This window comes from Dioscorea cayenensis, chromosome 5, assembly GCF_009730915.1.
Source record: "Dioscorea cayenensis subsp. rotundata cultivar TDr96_F1 chromosome 5, TDr96_F1_v2_PseudoChromosome.rev07_lg8_w22 25.fasta, whole genome shotgun sequence".
Classification (NCBI taxonomy): domain Eukaryota; kingdom Viridiplantae; phylum Streptophyta; class Magnoliopsida; order Dioscoreales; family Dioscoreaceae; genus Dioscorea; species Dioscorea cayenensis.
The window spans coordinates 1,801,707-1,821,606 of record NC_052475.1 but is presented as its reverse complement, the minus strand read 5'-3'; the positions used below and the strand labels follow the sequence as shown (position 1 = coordinate 1,821,606).

The 19,900-nt window shown below is 31.7% G+C and overlaps 2 protein-coding genes across 3 annotated transcripts; one reads left to right on the top strand and one right to left on the bottom strand.

The window, feature by feature from the left end:
- Positions 1-131: 131 nt before the first annotated feature.
- Positions 132-4,952, bottom strand: LOC120262306 (exosome complex component RRP45A-like). 2 transcript variants are annotated; one of them, XR_005536739.1, is made up of 11 exons: positions 4,872-4,952; positions 4,616-4,761; positions 4,039-4,248; positions 3,798-3,893; positions 3,606-3,720; positions 3,171-3,251; positions 2,760-2,948; positions 2,091-2,359; positions 1,932-1,990; positions 1,313-1,567; positions 132-384 (listed from the first exon to the last, which is right to left on the bottom strand). XR_005536739.1 is itself a non-coding variant. In XM_039270398.1 (11 exons), exons 2-11 carry the CDS (start codon positions 4,750-4,752, stop codon positions 333-335), a joined length of 1,392 nt encoding a protein of 463 aa, XP_039126332.1. In that variant the 5' UTR covers positions 4,753-4,761; positions 4,872-4,952; the 3' UTR covers positions 132-332. The 2 variants fall into 2 exon arrangements, 1 of the variants encoding a protein (XP_039126332.1); XM_039270398.1 differs by having other exon boundaries at positions 1,384-1,567.
- Positions 4,953-17,482: 12,530 nt separating this feature from the next.
- On the top strand, positions 17,483-19,332 carry LOC120262202 (transcription factor TCP8-like). Its single transcript, XM_039270277.1, has one exon. The coding sequence runs from the start codon at positions 17,596-17,598 to the stop codon at positions 19,075-19,077; it is 1,482 nt and encodes a 493-aa protein (XP_039126211.1). The 5' UTR covers positions 17,483-17,595; the 3' UTR covers positions 19,078-19,332.
- Positions 19,333-19,900: the final 568 nt, after the last annotated feature.

Sequence of the window (19,900 nt, the reverse complement as noted above, 5' to 3'; positions counted from 1 at the left end):
ATTATAATTATAAGCCTGGAGGTGCTCTTGCTTCAATTTAACTATAAGATAAAATAACTCATGAGGTTTTTTTGCTGTGAACTTTAGGAGGATTTTTTTGTTCATTGTCAGTAAAATAAAATGCATGAAGCTTAAACAAAAAAGTATTTCATGGTCTTTGATATTGTGTGTAAAATAATTCAACTCTTACAGTACATACTTCACTGAATAAACATGAGCTTCTATCAAGCCCTGGGACCTTAAACTGTGCCTCTCCTCTAATGATAAAAGCTAGCTTCATAACATTTGTTTCACAAAGCCTTTATAAATGAGAAAAAAAAAATTCAGGTTCTCTATTTTCTGATTCCCCGATTCCGAATCCGCACCCAATGACGCAACAAATACCTGCAAGATATGATGAATGAACCATCAGAGAATTGATTATGAAATGAATGCAGTGATCTTTGCCGAGCAAGACTAAAATCAGGAATTCAGCAACATGAACTCCTGGGCCAATAATAAAAGATAACATTCCAAATTTAATGAAAAGAAACACTGGCTGAATTATGTTCTACTTTATAACCACAGGTTGCTGGTAATTTCCCCCACAAAGGTGTATATAGTAGTTTATACTTTTTAGCAACAAAAATCCATGAAAAGCAGAAACACACATTTCACAGGGTTGTTTCTAGAGAAAGAGGTAAAAAAGAATTTCATATTCATCACGCATAGGGGTGGCAAAAATTCGGGTCCGGACAAAACCGGGTCCGGACAACTACTAATATAAATAGAAAAACTTGTGTCCGGACCCGGCCCGGTTTTAAATCCGGACAAACTTAGTATGTCCAAACCCGGTTTATTTTAAAACCCGGTTGTCCGGATGTCCAAATTTGTCCGAATTCTATAAGTTATTTTTAAGTTCGCTCAAATATTAAATTATACAAAAATAATTTAATTCACATTAAATGCAAAAAAAAAACATTAATAATCCAAAACTCAACTCAAATTATAGAAAAATCTAAGTCTTAATAGAAAAAACAATATATGTTTAAAGTTTTTAGAAGAATGGGCTTAAAACAAATGGGCCTAAGGTTGTGGGATTTTAAAGTTTTAGGGGTTAAAAGGGCCCGGTTGTCCGAATTTCTATGTCCGGACCCGGCCCGGATTTAAATTCGGACAACCAAGCCATGTCCGAACCCGGCCCGCATTTGCAAACCTTATGTCCAAACCCTTTTTATTCCGGGCCGGACAAAACCGGGCTGGCGGGTCCGGACAGATTATTGCCACCCCTAATCACGCATTTAAGTTTTAATAATGCATGTATGCGCAATACCTGATGGGTGGACTTTATTGCCCACCACTCGTGAAAATTAGCTGTGATGTCACTAGCAGATACTCCATTACCTCCTTTTCCTATTTTTCTTTTTCACAGCATCTTTCAGACTTTTTGGTGAACTTGTTTGCGGGTTCATACTTGTGATCGTCTCAGTTGGAGCATCACTTACATTTGCTGCTGTATCAACATGGGACAGACTCGATTTTTGGGCCATTTTTGTAACTTCTTGCTCATCGTTCAAGGTTGAGGGGCCTATGTATGCAAGATATCAACACTAAGAAATCGTGATAACACAATATTTACAGGACAGAGCAATACATACGGAATCCATAAGCACAGTGTGAGTATATCTAATGTTCTACATTACTACGATATAAATCTCGAAGCAACGACAATGTATAATAAAAAAAATCAAAAAGCATCATGTCTTTCTTTCGGTCATTGGAGAAGCTAAGCAGTGGGTGTGTACTATTTCAATGTGATATACAACTATAGAATCTGTCAAAGATGACCACCATCAATGCAGTACATATTATCACTAAAAAAAATAGAAACAATTCATTGCATACAATTTGTTATAACATAAAGTATGTTTCATGCTTGAGAAAAGAATTACCAGGTAAAGCCTGAGAACTCCTTATATAACTGGAAGAAATTTCTTTGGGGTATGGATCCCTAAAACAAAAAAGATGAAAAAAATCAATGAGGTGATTGATCCAAGCGACAACCTTAGGAGATCAGAAAAACATAGTGGGAAATCAAATAGCTGCACTACCAATTAGAAGGGCCACCAATAAATGGTTCACCATTATTGCCTCCAGTTTTTTTCTCTCTTCTACGTGATGAACTGGTTTCAACTCCAATGAGACCAATATTGCCACTAGAGCTTGCCCTCGACTTATCTTCCAAGATTTGTGCATCTTTTTGAAGATCATCAACTTGATCCTCCTGCATAGCAACTTCTGAAACACCAACATCAATTGCAATTGATGATGGATGGCGTTTGACATTTCTCAATGATCTTTCAGTGTTGTATGCATCTACCTGTACAGAATAGTTATGAACTTAGGAAAGGAAGCACGTGGCATGGTTAAATTACATAATCTAACTGATGACATGGATTGCTTAAACCACAAGCCTTGGTTCTAGGCTTAGCTTCAAAAACAGTGATTTCATGTACTGCAGACAGAGAAATCAAGCGAACAAGAAAATAATAAATGCACAGGGTTCAACACAATCTCCTTTTGTCAGGAAAAGTTAGGAAAACATAAGGTATTCAGAAATAGTGTAGTGTAAACCTCGTGTCCACTATTTATACCAACAGAGTTTTATCTACCAAATTTAAATCACTTAAGCAAGCACTTGGTAAACACAAATCTAAATAACTTTGTATCAAAAGAAACTCACCGCATTATTTGAAACTGAAAAGAGATGTTAAACTCACCGCATTTTTTATTTTACTTGTGATATCAGCAGCTTTCATAGAAGCTATCCGCAAACACTGCATAATGACACTCATCATCACACCTTCTCCACCAGCCTTCTGGACTGCACATACATCACCATTCATATTCATGGTAGCCGTCATCCTTCCACCCATGACAGCCTCTTCCTTGTAAGTTGGATCGATTACCTACATGCAATATAAATTTCATATATAGCAACATCAAGAGGGATCAACAAATTTCAAATTATTTCTAAAACAGAAATGAACTACACCTATTTACCCATAAATAGGACACCTCATAGCGTTACACAACAATGGATTGATCTCAGAAGTCCAGTAAAATCAAGGGATAAAACTAGAAGGCTAAAAAGGATTGAAAATTACATGTGTGAATGAACGAATACATACCAGGATGTTACCTTCACTAAAGAATGCAAAGGTTACTGCCACAGGAAGATGGTGAATAGTTAAAGGAATTGGTTCCCTAACCTGCTCAGACGATGAAAAGGGGAAGAAAATGTCAATATTACTAATGAAAATATGGCACTTAAAAAATCATCCAAACTGTAATATGATGTACAATCACACATAAAATCTAGTAGGGGTGGAAGTGGTTCCCAACATAACAGAACTTACATCTATTTTTATCTATGCTTTTTTTTTTTCTTTTAATCGGCACAAAAGGACAATAATAAGTTATAATATCATCCAAATGGGTTGGAACTAGTAGACAAAGCCAGGAACCAACCTCAAGCAGATGCACAATAACTTCCTGACCATTCTCTGAGTATGTTACAAATAATCCAAATGGGTAAGAGCTCATAGACAAAGCTAGAAACCAACCTCAGGTGGATGCATGATAACTTCCTGACCATCTTCTCCGCCAACTGTACATTCAGGCCTCCGAAAGGTCGAAAGAGCAGCCAGAGCAGCTATGTTAGCTGCATCTATGAGATTCCTGAATTATCACAGATCTTAAGCATGAAAATGAATATGAATACCAACAGACAGATATCAGTATATGCTAGTTCATACCCTCCGTTATCAAGAATGTGGAGATCCACACGAACAGCCCACACTGATTTCCCTGCAACAACGCACAGGGACTCCATATCCACTGCTCTACTTTCCCTGTTATGCAATACTCACATCTTTGAAACCCCTATAACTTATACATTAAGCCAGAACACATCAAAGACTGCATACTATTGCCAAGCTAACAAGCAAAAAGTAGCTTGCATTTCAAACCTGGCAAGGAATTATGAAAATCACCAACCTCAGGCCACGGTCAATCACGCGACCCAGCTCAACTGCTGACTCTCCAGGCCGACCTGCCTCAAAAGTAGGATCAGCCATTGGTGAAAATTCAGTATATATAGCAAGTGTTCCTTCATTAGGCCTGTCACGATAAGGTTGAACAAGTTGTGAAGTCACGTAGCCCATGACATGAGTTTCACCAAGTTGGACCTCGGACGAACCATCCTCTCTGCACATATACCACAAAAATCAATAGCAATATCCAATCACTTCCACTTCGGCAATGGCCATTCCACCACCCAAAACATCTAAATATAATTCTAAATCCACAATTCATTGAAAGAGCATAACACAAAAGAGAATTATATCAATATATTTCCTTTGGTTTTGTTATCTATTACATTTACATTATCAAATCAAACACCAAAAGATAAAAAAAGTTTTCTTGTTCTCCATTTTTCAAAACACACACACACAAACACACACAAAAAAAAACTTTTTTTTTTTTACTCGATTGCAGCAATAGATAAATTGTATACAAACAGAAAACCTAAAGAATTTTGAGATGATAAAGAGAAAAAGAACCACAAACTTACCTCCCGAACTTGATCGAGAGAGGGCGGTAATCAAAGGGACGGCGACCATCAACCCGGAGATCGGCAAGCAACGCAGTCTCAATGAACTTCTTCTCGTTGACCGTCAACCGCCAGGTGCTCGACATCCTCTGCTCCATTCTTCCTCTCTGCGAAATCCCACCAAATTCCTCAAATCCCCACCATTGAAGACGATCCCAAAACCCAAAAACCACGGATCCACGAAGAATATCGAAAGAGAAAATGCGAACAAGCTCACCGTCGGAGAGGAATCAGCGGCGACTGGCGAGGCCGAGAGCAAGAGAGCCAAAAGCTGAGAGAAAACCGAATAGGGTTTCTAGGGTTTTGGCGCTGAACTGTTAATTAGAACGAGAACAAGGAGTCCAATGGGCCATTGGGCCTGGTTGCGACTATATGGGCCGTAAAGCCCGTAAACGTTTCATTTTCGGATTCGGGTTTGAACCCGCATGAATCCAATATGATCCGCAATGTTTTTCCTTAGCGGAAAAGTTATATTAATTGGAAAAGACTTGTATAACTCTCATAAAAGTGGTTAATTGCTAAAATAGCGAAAGTAATAATTTGTTTATTCCACAATTTTTTTTAATTAACTTCTAGTTAAATAGGTGTGTAAATAAAAATATACAAACATATATGATTTTTATATGTCTCACGACTCTCACCAGCAAAATGTTAGTTTCAACTAATCGGAATTAATTACATGAATCCTTTCCTTCCACGTTATTCTGACAAGAGCCAAAGTTTACTCTGTCATGACCGATCTTAAGTCCGGATGAGAAAAGAAGAGAGTTGTTGTATTAAGATACTCACAGTCAATGGTTAAACTTTTTTCAAATATACAATACATGTATTTATACAAATATGTTGTATTAACAGTAACCATTGAGATATACTCATTACATACATGAGATGAACTAAGTTGTTCCACATCACATCAAATATGATAGAGAAAGATGCTGTAATTATATACATAACTTGGATTTTCATATAATAAAATAGTCATTAAATTTGTTTTTAGGAGGACAAGGTACATGTTTTATGTGCATACTTTGTGTTGATCATGGGATTAATTAGGATGAATTGAATAAATATTTAATGTGCATGGTGGTGGTTGAAGCTTTGCTATCAAATGTCACAAAAAAAGGAACCAACATAATATGATTTGAGAAATATGTTCCTTCTTTGTCCTTTTTTTTATATTATTTAATATTTTCTTATTAGATTGTTGGTGCACTAGAGACTTAATTTGGTACACATCATCTTGTACAAATTTAATAATTTCATTTATTTTATTTTATTTTATTTTTGTAATAATAGAAAAATAATAAATTAAAACACTTGGGAGGAAATCCTTGTTTTAAGTGCAAAATAATAAATGAATTATTAAGCAATGATGAGTTACCATATCAACGGTACATACATGATTTTAATAAATGATTCAAATGTATATATAAATATATAAGAATAATTTAATTTTAGCTACAAAGTAGTGCATTGATGTAATGCAAAATTTGATTGATTAATACAACCACAAAGGCAGGGGAAGTTTATTAGTGGGTCCCAATGTGGAATGCAAAGGGGGAATGGATCCGTACCCACTATAACTATCAACCTATCTTGTCACTATGAAATGCTAGATCTTGTCTAAATGAAAAATACATTACACACATTCAAAAAAAAAAAAAAATAATAAATTAAATGGATATATATATGTATAAAGTTATTTATTTTGAGAGCAAAAATAATTTGCTTAATATATGTTCTTAGTTTAATTTTGAAAATAAAATAAAAAGAGTTGAATACTTAGATAATTTTTTTATGATTATCGCCTTGGTAAGCTATTGTTTTATCAACTCACTAATTAAGCGTGAATCACTCTTTATGTGTGGATTTATCTCCTTTCTCCTCAACCTAGGGCATTAGTAATTGTTTTATTGTTTTTAAGTATTTTTTTTTAAAATTATTTATTTATCAAATTTACTATTATTTAGTTTTAGAATACATAATAATAATTTGATTTATATCAAATAAATTGTCAAATAATCAAAAGAGTTGTTGTATATATATATATATGGTAAAATTTTGTGATTATTTTAGAGATGGAAGCCAGGAAGCAATCAATCTAAAAGTAAGTTCCTTTAGAATTTTTAAAGTTTTAGATTTGATTAAGAGGAAATTTTGTTTATTTATTTAAATCAGATAAAAAGGAATTATAATTATTAGGTTGATTTGACCAACTCCAATTTTGCTTGTGAATAATCACAAACCATATAAATTTAGTCATTATATCTTAAATCCTTTGCATGACGTATTAAATTTTAAGCTAAAAAATACACCACATAGATACCATAAAACAAACCAATTAAATTTTAATTCCCTTTGCAGTATATATAACCCACAAAAGACATTAATTATATTATTTATAAATAAATAGGATTTTATTTAACCATAAATATTTATAACTAAATAATAAATATTATAAAACAAGGACCTTGACCCACATGGCCTATATCTTGCAAATGACCTACAAATAGAGCTTTGCATGACTTACAACAAGAAGAGGCAAAGTTGGTGCAATGATATATGTTTTTTTATCCAATTTGGAACAATGTGAAGAAATATAATGGAAAATACATAGAAAGGTTTTTATTAATAATTTCCAACAATTTGAAATTTTAATTTGGTTCCCTTACTATTTTTTCATTTATTAAATTAAAATAATTGTAAAATTGATATAACTAATTTTAACGAAAAATATGAGCATTAGACAAAATCAAAAGTAAATTAAAATTAAAATTAAATTCTCAAGATTGGGTGAAACCCTAAGCCATGCAAAATCAAAACCCTAATCAAGTCTTTTATGAGCAATCATTAATAGTTCAAGCATCTCTCCAAAAATGGTCTATTCTCAAACATAGCATCTTTCTATTTTTAAATGCTTATTTCTAGTTTGGTGAAGATGTATAAAAAAAGTTGTCATCAATTAAATAGGACAAAGATTTATTTTATATATATATATAAATAAATAAACTGTGATGAAATAAAATTATATTTTACTTGATTGTATCAAGTCTTGTGTTAAATTAAATGGAATTTCTATTTATCACATCTAAGTAATTAATAATTTATATTTTTGCTTGCGGTTTTATTTTATTGATGAAATACATAGAATCAACATTTATTTTTTCTAATTGAATTAGGATTATTCTTAATAATTAATCAAAATATTATTTAATAAAAATTATTATAATAATAATTATTTATGCACTTATTTATAAGAACTCCTAGTTTTAAAATCTATAACAAACCATGTTCTTCTTTAAATTATTTCAAAATCATAAATAAATTATGACAAAAAAAAAATGAATTCTCAACACGGAAGGACATCATTAACTTCATTTGATCTGACTTAGCCATACTTAATCAGATCCGATTTGATCGGACCCGAGTTGACCCGACCCATAAATTCGGGGATTTGCACCCTTTGAAGGCAAATCACAAAAACAAAACAATAAAACCATGGTCCCATATCCAGCCCTAAAACCCACAAAAACCCTAAAAATTGGTCCCCTGTGAAACCCTCCAAGTGGACCCATTCCAAACATTTTAAGTTCAGGTGACAAGGTCCAACCACTTAAAAAAGGTTTTTTGAGCCCCTTCTTGCCCATTTTGACCACTGCCATGGCTTTATCTCTCATTTCCTCTTTCATGATTAGGATCCAAATATACAACCTGTCTTCTCTTTATAATATTTATGATATAATACTCAAATTGGCCTCTCTACTTTTTTCTCTCTTTTCTTTTGGTCCCTCTATTCAAAAATGCGCCCCACTAATCCCTCTACTCTTGAAAATGACCCAATTTAATCCTTCTACCCTTAATCTCTCCCCATTTAGTCCTTCTACTCTTGAAAAATATAGTCAATAATTGACTTATTTTAGAATAGAAGAGACTAAGCAGAACCATTTTCAAAAATAGAAAGACTACTTAGGAGCATTTCTAAGTAGAGAGACCAAAAGAGAATAGAGAGAAAAATAGATATACCAATGCGGGTATTATACCTAATATTTATATAACTCATATGCACTCTGTTTCTCTCTCCAAATAAAAAGGTGTACATTTGATCAATTATTTCTTAATATTTTGATATTTTAATTCAAAATAATTATTGTTTTATAATTTTCAATTATAAAAAACTAGCAATTTTCTTTTAGCAAAGAAAGTTTCAGATTATGCGCGGTAAATTTTAAATTTTTTTCTTAAAAAAATTTATTATTTTTATTTTTTTAAAACCTATGGCATAATAATTTAATGGTAGTGCTATTGTCTTTCATGCTGAAAATTAAATATTTGATTTTTTTTTACGATTGAGAATTTAATGTATGTACAACATTTAAAAAAATAAAGCTTTTAGATGAATAAGTACTAATACTCAATGTCAAATCAATTTTTTTTTCATAAATTATTTTGAAATAAATTTTATTTATATAAAGATTTTATATTACTATTATTATTTACCATTAAAAACAAGGGTCTACTTTCTCATATACAAAACATGCTTTTGAACTCTAATTTAAAAAAAAAAAATGTTATACTAACTCTCAAATATAAAAATACTATTTTGCTATATTATACACTCCCTTGTCATTATTTGAGTGTTATAAAATTATATTATTTGATTACCATGTAATTTCTATCAAATTTTCTCTTTGTGAATATTATCAATTTGTTTTAAATAAAATACATAAAAATATATAACTTTTGACATTGTTTATGGGTAACAATCAGTAAAGCACTGTCCTCACATGTAAAACATAGGATTGAAGTTTTTTTAATCTTTTATTTAATTATTTATATTTTTAACACTGTTGAAAAAGGAGGGGGGTAACATTATAGAATGATGTACTTTTGCTTTTTACACCCTATACTTTACCGTTTTTGCCAGTTCTAAGGGATTTGTAGACTCGTGTTCTGTGAAAGCTCTATTGTTGCTTTTATTTCTATCACTGCTGCACTTGTTTGTACAAACATGTCAAACTGATCTTCATAATTATGGCTTCTCTTCTAATTAAATCTTTAATTAATTTTCATCTTTGAGTTTAAAAGTTTATATATTTTTTTGTTTAAAAAAAATTAACTACTTGAAATGTATTAGAAAAAGATAAATACAAACATTAGAGTGATGCTCAAACAGCAATGGAAAACATTATTGAGATTTGACCGTAAACAATGACAAAGAATCTCCGCAACAAATTAAAAAAAATTATATACAAAATAATAGACAGAACTTTCAGGTGATGACAACCGTATAAAGACATTCTTTTCTAATCACACTATATAAGATTGTTTGCAATTATATTATGTTAGAGAAGATTTACAAAAAGTCGAGATTGGAAATGTAGATGACTTAGTAATTACTTTTTTTTTTTTTTATATCGATAGAGATGTATAAGAAGTTAAGATTGTATTTAACAATGATCACTAGTCTTTTAATTTGTATTTTTTTTTATAGTTTAAAATTTTTTTAAATCTGAATTATAGATGATTAAAACAAACATGCGATCAATTTTAAAAATAATGGACATATTGATTGTAAATGTGATGTATAAAAGAAAATTAAATGATTAAAATTAAAATAGAGAAAAAATATATTTATTGTAGAAAGATAGAGATGTTACAATGTGAAACAATGTTTGAGATGGTAAAGACATTTTTGTACTCTAATATAAAGAATCATGGGTGACATAAGTGATGTGACAAGAAACATTTTGTTATGCAAACTGACAGTAGTGACAATACTCAGAGTCTCCACAAAATAATATCAATAATTATAAAAATATAATAAAAAATGATATTAGTTTAGCACTATGATATGCATGAAAGTTTGATTAAGAATAAATAAATAAAGAAAGAAATAAATAAAAAAGTGGGTGATGAATGGGATGTGAGGAGGAGTCCTTATCAGGAATCCAGAAATGGAGAAACCAACAAAGTTAGAGCTGATGCACCAACAGTGATCATCCTGTCTTTGTTGCCCTTTGGCTCTTCAAATAATTCCTTTTATTTTTTTCATTTTTTTTATTTAATATCATCACTTAATTGCCTCTTCTTTTATATATATATATTTATATATATGGTAAACAACAACTCTACAAATGTCTGCAATTGAGCACAGTAACCAAAATAGAAAGACATAGACTCATTAATGGGTTGGTTAAGGTTGATTAGTATTAGGCTGGTGTTTATAATGTTTTGCTGTTGGTATAGTTTGGGTGGTTCGATTTATTAAATTACTATTTTGAAAATAATTGAATAGTTTACATCAGAATACTATACATCACTTTTCCCTGTACTACTGCATAAGATATGACCGTTGGATGGAAATTTAATAGTTAATACCAACGTTCGTATATCTACGAACGTTATTAGGAAACTTGCCCTCTCTCTCTATATATATATAGCAACCATCTTTTGGCGACGTCCAGTTAGAGAGATGATATAAATGAGAGATATAGGAAGAGATATGTTCATAAACAATGTTATAAATAGTGCCCGACACTCGTACCGGTTCCAAACGGGTTGGTATATTGTTATTTGGGTGTTTTTTAGTTTATAATGTTGCTCTAATGAAAATGGATTTTGACAGTTGTAATTGATTCAGTTACTGTTAAGACGAAAACACTATACATCCCATTTTTATAGTGCTACATAAGCAAATTTAGCACTGTTTATATATACAATAAAATTCAAATGAGAATTGTTGAGTCTATTGGATTTCAATCCGATGGATCATCATCAATATTCATAGATACATAATCTAGGAACTTATATAGAGGATGGATCCTCATATATTTTTATATATATAATATATATGACAGGGAGTAATAATGGATTTAAATTAACTTATTAATAAATTAATATTGCTTATTCAAAAAACCAATTTAAATATCTTCAAATTTCCCTTTATACATATATATATATATATAACAAGTTTTATTGTTATACGTACTATTAACAGTATTTTTGCATGGAATTGAAGCAGATGTGTATTATTATTATATTCTACATGTTATATTTACTTATTAATTTATTTATATTACATGTTCACATGTGTACTCACAGTGAATAAAGAGATTAATATGTAACAACATTGAAAATTTTTCTAGCTTGGTTTTGATTTTTAATTTGAGAGAATAGTGAAATATCAACTTTCCTCACATAAATCATTTTAAAATTATATATATATATATATATATTATAGATAGATAGATATGAAGAGTGGAAAGGAGAGAGCAACAGGTAGTGCAAAGTGGAAAAGTGTCATACAAAGAAAGAAGAGTGAGTTTGTTTGTTGACTGGAAAGAGGCAGTGGAAAGAATAGCAACACAATGCATGCATGCATGCATGCTCTGCACTCTGGATTCAAGGAAAGGGACTGCATGTTTTCAACTTCTTTGTACTCATTCAATTAAAGACTCTTAGATTAGAGAAAATAAAAAAAGAAAAGAAAAGAACAAAGATCACATAAAGAGAAGAAAGGAACAAAGAGATTATGTATGTGATATTTTCTTTAAGGATTTAAAGCAGGTAAAGAGATGGATAGCATGCACAAATGATGATGATGATGATGATGATTTATTATGGTTACACACACATGCATATATATATATATATAAATAGAGAGATATATAGGACATATATAGAAAGAGGGAAACTGAAAGAGAGCATGTGTGGAGCTGTGGATCCAATGAAGAGGGAGAGAGGATTAAAGCATTGCTTTTTAGTCCAAGGACAAAACACTCTAAAAGAAGAGCCTGAAAAGAAGTTCCCTCACACTTGCTTAGCACTTATGTGAGTGATGTTACTGAATTACTGTCACTCTTCTCTTCTTGTTTTTTTTTTCTCCTTTGCTTTATTATTAGTTATTATTTTTATTTTTTTAAATTTTGGAAAAGCTATGAGCACAAACCTTTTAACCTTTCAATTAGGAGGAGAATAGAATGACCAATTATTTCATGGAGTAATTTATTACAATGTTTTTTACATAGAGTTTTCTGTTTAGTTCATGTGAGAAATTATTCTAACAAAATAGACACACTGACAAATTCATTTTTAAGAATAAAAAACTAAAAAAAATTCATATAAATTTTAAGATTTATCAAGGGTGAAAATGGGGATAAAATCTCTCTTATGCACCAATTTTCTGCGATTTTATCAAATTGAATATAATTATTGAAATACCCTTAAAATTAAATAGGTAATGACTAAAATAATCAAGACTAAAAAATTTATAAACCTAAAATTGCAAAATTTGATCCCTTATAAATGTCAATAGAAGTTTGAATCATACTTAATCTTCTTAATTTTTTCAATATATATATATATATATATCATCTGAAAAAATGGTTCTCTTAACTTTAAGTTTAAATTTTGGACAATTTGTGATGGTTCATTTGAGAAATTATTTTGATTTTCTATGATATTTGAAGTGATTGAATTTTAATGTTTTCACATGTTAAAATCTTAATTTTACCTAAATAACTTGATTTTTATTTTAAATAAAAGAATTTCTCATATATTTTCAAACATTTCTAATCATTAATATCAAGTTATCATCTCAAATAATTAATATTTATTCATTCGAGCTCACATTAGAAATTATTTAGATTGAAGCATAAAATTATCTGAAATGCTTAGAACTAGTTTACACTAAATTCATATTTGATAAACTTTATTTTTATTATGTAATCTTATAAAATCATGTCTAAAATCATTTATAAACAACTTAATTTTTAAGAAAAAAAATTAATTTTATAAAAACAAGTTAATGTTATGGTCAAATAAAAAGGTCTTCTCATATTAATATCCAATAAAATACACTTTGGTAATAATTATTTTTTTTATCCTTGATCACATGTTTACATATTTGAACTATATAACTTATATATTGATTATAATAACCAATAAACCTATATATATATACAACCTAGGTTCATATAAATTCTTTTTTAATAATAAAGAGAGACTAGTAGCACTAACCTTTTTATAGCCGGTGGTGGATAAAAAAAAAAGGAGCAAGTGGGCATTGTGGGGTTGACCAAAGATAAATATTACACTGCTTCATAAAACATAAATTAAATTATATATTTTTATTTATAAAATGCAAACAATGTATGTGTGTCACGGTCCACGGATGGGTACAAATGCGAAATTAATTTTTTAATATATATATATATATATATTCACACGATATGTGAGGAGATTCGATATCAATATATCAAAAAATGTTAGTAAATATATACATTTTTACTACTGATTAGAGTCTTTTTTTTATTATTTATTTTAAAAATATTGATTTAGACTTCTAAGTTGGATGAATTTATCCATTTTATTTTATTTTCCAACAAAATACTAGAAAAAATAGACGTAAAATCTGTTGGAGAGATTAAAAAACAATTAATGTAGTATAAATTTTTGTTTGAAAAATCAAAACATTAAAAATATAAAAACTAATGGTGGTTTTAAAAAAAATATATTTTCACTTAAAATAACAAAAACATAAAAAATATAAAGCCTCATTGTTCCTTTGGTTAAGGAAAATTATGTTTATTGTTATGTATAACATTTCATGGAAGAACTAAGGAATAAAATAAATAATTAATTTTAAAATCAAAATTATTATTAGAAAGAGAAGTGTGTGTTGTTGGGACTTGGGATAAGCTGTGAAGAGCATTAGATGCTTATATATATATATATATTATATTAATATTAATATTAATATTATTATGTATTTTTAATTTATTTGGTGTTCTGACAAGGCATCTGGAAGGCCTGGCTGCTGGTCATATTACCTGGGGAGTGGATAGTATTATGAACTGCTACTTCTACTGCTACTATTACACACCCTCTCTTTATTTTATTAACTTCCTTTTTATTGATTATTTTATTCTAAACTTTACTTTTACTTTTAATTTAATATCATTCCATTCATTATATAATGTGCATATTTTTTTAATAATATATGTTGTCAAATGTGATTCTCACCCTCATTACTTTCTTTCATTCTTTTTCTGTTTAATTAATGATTGAGTTAAAAATATTGATTATGTTTTTTTTATTCATAAATGAACATGTAACCAACAAACTCATGCTGTATTAATGTATTAATATTGATAATTTACGTAGAGTTTTTATTTTGAGGACAACCAGAAATCAAACTTTAAAATGTAATTGCATTTTATGTATGTGTATGTCACTGACTTTTTTCAATAGTAAATGCTTGATGCTTGTTTATATAACATGTGGTTTTTTTTTAATTTGGATTAAATAAATAGAGAACAAAGTTATTAGTTTTTTTATTTAATTAAATTTAGTATTAATATTTTTATTTGTTTTGCTTGTTGATTTATTTCATTATGAATTAATGTCCAAACAAAGTCCATACTTTAGATAGAAAAAGAATATGATTGTTATACTTACTCTATTAAGTCTTAAAACTCAAATGGATTAAATATACCCATATATGTATATATATATTAATACATCATTAATACTTTTGATTGGTAGATAATTATTTAGAGAAATAAGGATTATATGAAGCTAATAAAAAAGGGGAAAATGATGTCTATATAGATTGCAAGAGCAGTGATATGATGTGAAAAAAACACAAACGATAGAAACAAAAGTTCAAGCCAATTCATTTATTTTGTCCTCATTACATTATATTACATATGAGGTAATCTTCAACCACTGTCTTAATCTTTCCCAAAATTCATTAAATTTTTTTAGAAAAATTCAAAAATCAAATAAAATTATTTTTTAATGTCATGTGGACAGGTTTTTTAAATCTGAAAAATCACATATCTTTAAATAAATAAAAGAAAATCATTTGTCCATATTTTGAAAATTTATGAAATCACAATATATATATTTTTTAATTCCCCAAAAAAAATATTTTGAAAATAAAGGGAAAATATCATTGATAATGTTACTATTTGATCGAGCACTTTAAAAATTACAAATAATAAAAAGTGGCCATAAGTTATTAAAGTAAGAAAATAAAAATACTGAAGAAAGCAAGGAAAACCTATGAATTAAAAGCTTGGCTTGATCTTTATGAGGGTTCATCCATTTTCAACTAATTTGCTTTCATTCATAAATATGCTATCAAAATCAATCACAATTATGTATACTGTGAGTTATTTTGTGAAAGATAATTAATATAAGTACATGGACTAACGAAATACACAAAAATTAAATTAAATTAAAAAAAAATTAAACAGGGGTTATGATGCATAATAAGGTTAAAACTACCTCATTTCTATCTTCAACAACATGTGCTAAGAGATTCTTGAACATGGATTAATGGTTTCATTAAATCAGGAAAACTTATTTCTTATACTCCCTAATCCCATTGATGAATATACTGCCAATATCTCCCATTATGATAAATAATATATATGATATATTTGTATAAATTTTAAAAAATAAATAAATACAAATATAAAAACAATTGAATGATCCCAATATAGAAGAAAAACACATAAGAAATAAAATATAGATTTTTCCATTAAAAAAAATTGAATTGAAACAATCAAGAAACCAGATTTAACTCATTTAAGAAGAGCAAAAGAAATGAAATACATAGTTTTTTATTATAAAAAATTAACGTGGAACAATTAAGTACTAAAAACCAAAGTATAATCTAGTAATTTTTCATCTTATTTGTGTTCGGGAGGTCTTGAGTTTGAAATTTTTATTTAGCATCTCATTGCAAATTTATTTAACCCATTTTAATTATTTTAGTCAATTACACTTCATGTTTTCCTAGACTGATTATTCAATAATTTAATTTAGCATAAACCTAAATTATTTAAACTTATTCGTTACAAAATCAAACTCTGGATTTTCTTCTCTGGATTTAGTTAAATTTGTGTATGATTTCTTTACTGTTTTGCAGTATTTGTGTTCAGGAGGTTTTGAGTTTGAAATTTTTATTTAGCATCTCATTGCAAATTTATTTAACCCATTTTAATTATTTTAGTCAATTACACTTCATATTTTCCTAGACTGATTATTCAATAATTTAATTTAGCTTAAACCTAAATTATTTAAACTTATTCTTTATAAAATCAAACTCTGGATTTAGTTAAATTTGTGTAAGATTTCTTCACTGTTTTGCAGTGTCAAAGATGATTAATACAAATACTTATATTTTTATAATTTTCTACTCTCATCAATAAAATAAACTACTAACAACACTGAAAACAACAACAGCAGTAAAAAAAAAAAATTATACAAATTTACAGACAGTCAGTGGTACACAAATAAAAAGCAGGGTTGACATGTGTATGGTACAGCAAGCAAGGGCTGCAGGAGTGGTAGTAGCAGTAATAGCAACAGCAGTAACAGCAACAGTCGCAGCAGCAAAGTATATAGTAAGAAAAAAACACAAAAGTAAACAAGTAAAACACAAAGCGGTAACAATGTCCATTTCTAGCATTCCACCTTCCAAGGCCCCACGAGTGAATTCTCTCTCTCTACTCCTCTTCCTCTTCCTCTTCCTCTTCCTCTTCCTTCTCCTTCTGCAAACATCAAAACCCCATTTTAACAAACAAACACTACCCTAAATAACTTAATTCCTTTTTCCTTTATTTTTCTTTAAAAAAACAAACCCTAACCCTAAAACCAAACACCACTCATCAACCCATACAATCATCATCATCATCATCATCATCATTCTCTCTCCACCAAACCCTAAACCTCTCTCTCCATCTCTATCTCTTCTTTCTTCTTTTTATATATATATATATATTTATTGTTTTTTTTGTTTGAGAGAGAGAGAGAGAGAGAGAGAGAGGAGGGAAGCAGATGGGGCAGGTTTAGAAGAAAAAAACAAGGGAAAAAAAAAAGAGAGTTTTAGAGTTTCATGGTTACAATTTTAACTTTTTTTCTTTGAAGCAATGGATCAAACAGATCATGTGCGTTGTGATGCCATCCCTTCCAACAGCACAACCAGCAGCACAAGCTCTAAGACTAACTCCGGCGCCGGCGCCGGAGCTGGAGCTACTCCTCTTCAACTTGTCCCTCTCCAAACCAACTCTCTCATGCCTTCCATCCCCACCACCGGCTCTAAGAAAACCACCACCACCAGCACCACCACCGCAACCACCACCGTGAAACGCTCGTCAAAAGATAGGCATACTAAGGTTGATGGAAGAGGACGAAGAATCCGGATGCCGGCGGCTTGTGCGGCGAGGGTTTTCCAGTTGACGAGGGAACTAGGGCATAAGTCTGATGGGGAGACGATTGAGTGGTTGCTTCAGCAAGCGGAGCCGGCGATTGTCGCTGCTACGGGGACTGGTACTATTCCGGCGAATTTCTCAACTTTGAATGTTTCGTTGAGGAGTAGTGGATCGTCGGTGTCGGCGCCGGCGTCGAGAGTGGCACAGCAGCAGCAGCCGCACTCTTTTCACGCTCTGGCGCTTTCGCATCATTATGAAGAGAGTCCTGATGCGGCGGCGGCGTTGTTAGGGTTTCAGCTCCCGCATCATCAGCACCATCAGATGCTTGGATCTGGGGACCAAATCGAGGGGTTGGGCGCCGGCGCCGGCGGCAACGGGAGTGAGTCCACCGACAACTATTTGAGGAAGAGATTCAGAGAGGATCTCTTCAAAGGAGAGCAGCAGCAGCAGCACCCGGAGTCGTCTCAGAGGGAAGAGAGTGGGGGTGGATCCGGGGCGGGGCCGTCGTCGCCTACGACGACGACGGCGAAGGTGGTGAGAAAAGGCGGAGGTTTGCAACTCCATCAACGTCCTTCTCAAGAACCCAACGTCCTACCGGCAGCTGCAATGTGGGCAGTGGCTGCAGCTCCGGCTCCCACGAGTGCCGCTTTCTGGATGCTCCCCGTGTCGGCAAGCTCAAACACTCCATCCATGGCCGGGGCGGCGGCCGGAGCAACAGAGCAGCCTTCATTATGGGCATTCCCATCAGGAACGACACCGTATCGCACGGCGATCCCCACCGGTGCCGGTGGGAGCACGATTCAAGCACCATTGCAGTTCATGTCAAGGATTAACATCCCCAGTGCGCTTGAACTCCAAAGTGGGCGGTTGCCGTTGGGTTCAATGCTACTCCAACAGCACAACCCCGGTGCCGGTGCCGGTGCCGGTGCCGGCCAGGCAGCGTCACAGCATTTGGGGTTGGGAATGGCGGAGACGAACCTGGGAATGCTTGCAGCTCTGAATGCTTACAACAGAGGTGGAGCTTTGAGCATGAGCTCCGAGCATCACCAACACCACTTGGACACACGGCACCACCATCAGCATGCTCAACATCATCATCATCATCAACAACAACAACAAGAAGGTGGTGGTGGTGGTGGTGGTGGTGCAGAGGGTGGTGGAGGTGGTGGTGGCGAAGACCACCAAACAAACTCACAGTGAATCAAAAAGAACATTGGTTTACTGGTAATGCTTGCTTGCTTGCTTGCTGCTTCTCTTTGCCTTTGGATTTCTCAAATTTGGATTTTTTTTTTTTTTAATATTATGAAAAGAAGCTCATTTACAACTTTAATGGTGATGAGTTTTGTGAGATTTAGAGTGGCTGGTTTTTATTATACTAGCTCTTCTGCTACTACTACTACTACTACTACGAGTAGTTCACTACTTTTACATCAAGTACTTGGTTTTCTGTGTTCATGAGTTTGGAGAATGAATTTTATGTAGATAGATTATTTAGGAGAAACAATGCAGTGTCTGGGGAATGGAGTTTTTGGAGTTCCATACATTGTTTTTGTTCTCTCTCTCTCTCTCTCTTTGGTTTGCCATTGTAGAGAGAGAGAGAGAGAGAGAGAGAGAGAGGAAATTTAGGTAGGTTTCCTTTCTAACGTTGAGGAAAACAGTCAATGTCTGTGTTTGTTACGGTGGTTTTTTTATCAGAGTTTTTCTCCTTTACCCTCACGTATTCATCATCTTGTGCTATTGTTATCATTATTATTGTTTTTTAATTATTACTTTAATGTTATAATAATAATAAAAAATATGATGAAGAATAATTAAAAATGTGGGGAAGGATTGGGTCTGATATCACAATCGTTTCTAAAGAAAGGCAAACATACTCATCTTTTGGTGTTTAAACTCCAAAGGCTGGGCCAGAGTTACCGTGTATTTAGGACTTTTGTCTGGGACTGACCTCGTGCCTTCTCCTTCTCCGCGTTGTGATTTGACCTGATTGTCCTTCTCTCCCATCTCCATAGACTCCTTTCTC

Excerpts from the sequence above, each read along its gene's own strand:
- LOC120262306 (XM_039270398.1), bottom strand. The coding sequence starts at position 4,752 with ATGGAGCAGAGGATGTCGAGCACCTGGCGGTTGACGGTCAACGAGAAG. Across the intron at positions 2,949-3,170 it reads TTAGTGAAGGTAACATCCTG|GTAATCGATCCAACTTACAA; the intron begins GTATGTATTCGT and ends TATTGCATGTAG. Across the intron at positions 1,568-1,931 it reads GAGTTCTCAGGCTTTACCTG|GCCCCTCAACCTTGAACGAT; the intron begins GTAATTCTTTTC and ends TTGCATACATAG.
- LOC120262202 (XM_039270277.1), top strand. The coding sequence starts at position 17,596 with ATGGATCAAACAGATCATGTGCGTTGTGATGCCATCCCTTCCAACAGC.